Source organism: Lucilia sericata, unplaced genomic scaffold (genome assembly GCF_015586225.1).
Source record: "Lucilia sericata isolate MDLA Ls3-8-SP2 unplaced genomic scaffold, ASM1558622v1 Contig001481F_arrow, whole genome shotgun sequence".
In the NCBI taxonomy this organism is placed as follows: domain Eukaryota; kingdom Metazoa; phylum Arthropoda; class Insecta; order Diptera; family Calliphoridae; genus Lucilia; species Lucilia sericata.
The window spans coordinates 2918-6312 of record NW_023995409.1 but is presented as its reverse complement, the minus strand read 5'-3'; the positions used below and the strand labels follow the sequence as shown (position 1 = coordinate 6312).

Genomic DNA, 3395 nt, shown 5'->3' with positions numbered 1-3395 from the left:
GCTTAATCAGATGGCGAAACATTCCACAATAGTACGGTACTGGATTCAAATACATCAACAAATTAGTGGTAATACCAAGATGGATTCCTCTCTTGCAAAAGAGCACACGAGGATAGCCACATGGGCCATCGTTCAACCTACAAAGATCTCAAGTCCTTCTATATATTCCGAGAGTTAATCTACGAAACTTAATGGCGGTGGTGACTGGCCGCTGGCCCTTTAGCCTCCATGCAAGAAGACTAAACTTAGCCAGTAATGACTTCTGCAGTAGCTGCTCTGCCCTTGCCCCGACCCTAGCAGATCTTACAAGGAGTATGCAAGGTAGCTATTTCTTGCCTGACTTAACAGAAGTTGATCCTATATTCGTGCGACAAACTGGTTTGGTTTAGGAAACCAGAGAACTTAGGTCGAAGTGTACTAATACGCTGACCGTTTTCTCTCGTTTCAGATAACACAAAGGGATGAATTTACTGGAACTTCGTCAAACCCCACAAAAATAAAAACCCAATAAAATTTCAAGTAAAACACATAAAGATTTTTAGTTTTTTAATAAAAAGCATTGCTTTTTTCAGTATTTATTTTGATGATGAATTTGCTTTTGTTTTCTTTTGCTGTAGTTTCATTTTCATTCTTTTTTTCAAAAATTCTTAAAAACTAGTTTACAAAAATGCAAAGTCTGTGTAATAAAAAATACAAATTTTTGCAATGCTAATAACTAAAAAAAAAAATAATGATATTAACTAAAGTTCAAAAAAATAAACAAAAAACTAGACAATTTTAAGTAAGAAAAAACATTCAAACGTTGCATTATGGCCCACCTCCAGGGAGCGCCAAACGTTAAATGTTTACAAAGTTAATTTAGACTTGTTAATAAGTCTGCGTTTAAAGCTATTTGTCGTTGAGTTGTTTGTTTACAAAAAATAAACTTAAGTAAATAATAAAGATAATAGAGAAAGTTAAAAAAGCCTTAAGGGATTTGGAGGATTTCATAAAACCCAAAAGCAATTCTTAACTTATGATTAAAAGACTGGCGTACCTTTAAAAGTGTTATAAAAATGTTAAACATTTGTAAACACTTTATAAGGTGTTGCCAATTGTACGAATGGCGACAACCTAGCCATTGTAGTACAATTTAGTTCAAATTGATTTGAATAAAAAATATTCAGTTTTAAAGTTTTTTTTTTTCGCAAAGCGAAAAGTTTTTGCATTAAAAGAAAATTAAGAAAACAATTGACAAATAAACCTGGAGCAGAAAGTTTGGAGACAATATTTTCAAAACTTATTTAGCACCAAAGAAAATACTTTAAGATTCTTAAGACTTTTCAAGAAAAGACCTTAAGAAAATAAAATAATTCTTAAGCTTAAATAATTTTCTATAATATCGTCTGCAACATGCTGCTGCCATATTTATATCATAACATTTTCGAAATTTTCTCAAAACGCGGGGGTTTCCCCAAGGGGAAGGTTTTTGCTATAATAAGTGTTAGAATAAGCCTTAAAGAAAATTTTCTATTTTCTTAAAGCATAAACATTAAAATATTTGTTTTATTTTGAAAAATTAAAACAAATATTTTAAAATTTTTCTTTAAAATAAAAGTTTTCTTTAAGACTTTTTATCATAACACTTAATATAACGGTTTTTAGCAACTTTCCTAAAATGTTTAAATTATTTTTAAACTATAAAACTTAAATCTTAGTTTTCTTTAACACTTAAACAATTTCAGACACAAGTTCTAAATTTGTCAAGGGTTTTGAAAAATTAGATAAAAATTTCAGTTCTAAAAAAAATTCAAACATTTAAAGAGAGTCACTGATGCTCTAGGATATAGAAAGATATCCGACTTATAATATATATATATATATATATATGTATGTATGCATGGTTGTATATAAAAATACATGATTTCTGTTAAATCTAAAAGATTTTTAGAAATTTTATCAGGTCCAGGCGTTCTTAGCCTGTAAAGCCGGTTTATAAAACTAGCGTAAAATATTAATAAGGAGACATAACCCTTAAGCAAAATGCTCAAGTTAATACTATACAAATTAAAAATATTTAAGATTTTTATATAAATTAAAAAATAAAAAATTTATATAAAAATAATAAAACGTTAAAAATTTGTATAGAAAAACCTGGGACATTAAACTAAGAGCAGCCTATATAAAGTTAATACTAAAAGAGTAAATCGTTTCTCTTTAATGATGTCATTTACCAAACAGCGTATTTTCTCTGGTGCCTAAGACCATGAGGGCAAATTCTTATAGAAATCAAGTTTAGCCACTTTGTTAAGACAATTTAAGTTGGTAGTAGTCTATTTGTGACTTTCCTCATATAGCCTCTAAAATCTCCTTGTACTTCTTTTAGTGTCTATGACGCCTTTTATCTTGTTGACTGCCTTCAGCTTCTAACATATTGTGTTCGATAACACGACCCTTTTCCAACAATTCACGGAATGTTTTAAAGTCTTGACGAGCAATATGTTTACGGTATTTGATGTTGAGTAGACCATACACCAAATCAATTTCGGTTTCTTCATCATGTCTACCATCAGGCAATTGGGCCAATAGGGCTCTCTTTTGACACACAAAAGTATCGATAGCGGTTTTGTCATCTTGTTTCTTATCAAAGATTTCCAAATAAATTTGATAAGAAGGTTTAGTGGGTGAGAAATGATCACGTATTAAGGCCAAAACATCATTCCAAGTTTTAGCTTCCTTACGCACACCCTGCCACCAGGTTGAGGCCAAACCATAGAACAGCAACGACACCCCCTTTAAGGCATCTTCATCACTAATCGCTTCCACTTCTTTGTAGGTCACTATTGAGGTAATAAATTCTTCGACAGCTTCATGATCACGTTGACCGCCAAAGCGAGATGAACAATTACTAAAACTTCCTTTGGACTTGGCGGCAGCAACCACAGTTCCTGCGCCAGCAGAAGCACGTACCGATTCGATCAGTTGTTGTAATTGTTCAGTAGTCATTTGCACCATTTGAGCCATTTTATAGAAGTTTTATTTTAACACTTTTAATTTAAAATAATTTGTTATAGGCAATAACAAAGCCACGGTTCTGGCGAATGTTATTTTGAATTTATTATTGAAATTTAAAATGTGGTCGTTACGTTTATGAAAACTCGCAGTAGACTAAAGTGTTTTCTGAAATAGCGCTAGTTTATATAGTCAATTGCCGGCATACGTTGGCAGATAAATTGTTGTTTTTCTAGAGTATTAGTAATTTTTAGAGCTTTTTGATTATTTTTAACACTTTAAATACAATAGCTCTGTATTGTAAACAACAAATAAAATCAAAGAACTATTGTGAAATTGTTTAGCAATAGTTTAGTTTTATAGTGAAGACCATTCTTTAACCTATACTATATAGACTAGACTAT

The 3395-nt window shown here is 31.0% G+C and overlaps 1 protein-coding gene across 1 annotated transcript; it reads right to left on the bottom strand.

The window, feature by feature from the left end:
- Positions 1–2320: 2320 nt before the first annotated feature.
- Positions 2321–3143, bottom strand: LOC119611563 (activity-regulated cytoskeleton associated protein 1-like). The gene has a single exon (XM_037967203.1). The coding sequence runs from the start codon at positions 3001–3003 to the stop codon at positions 2362–2364; it is 642 nt and encodes a 213-aa protein (XP_037823131.1). The 5' UTR covers positions 3004–3143; the 3' UTR covers positions 2321–2361.
- Between the last annotated feature and the right edge of the window lie 252 nt (positions 3144–3395).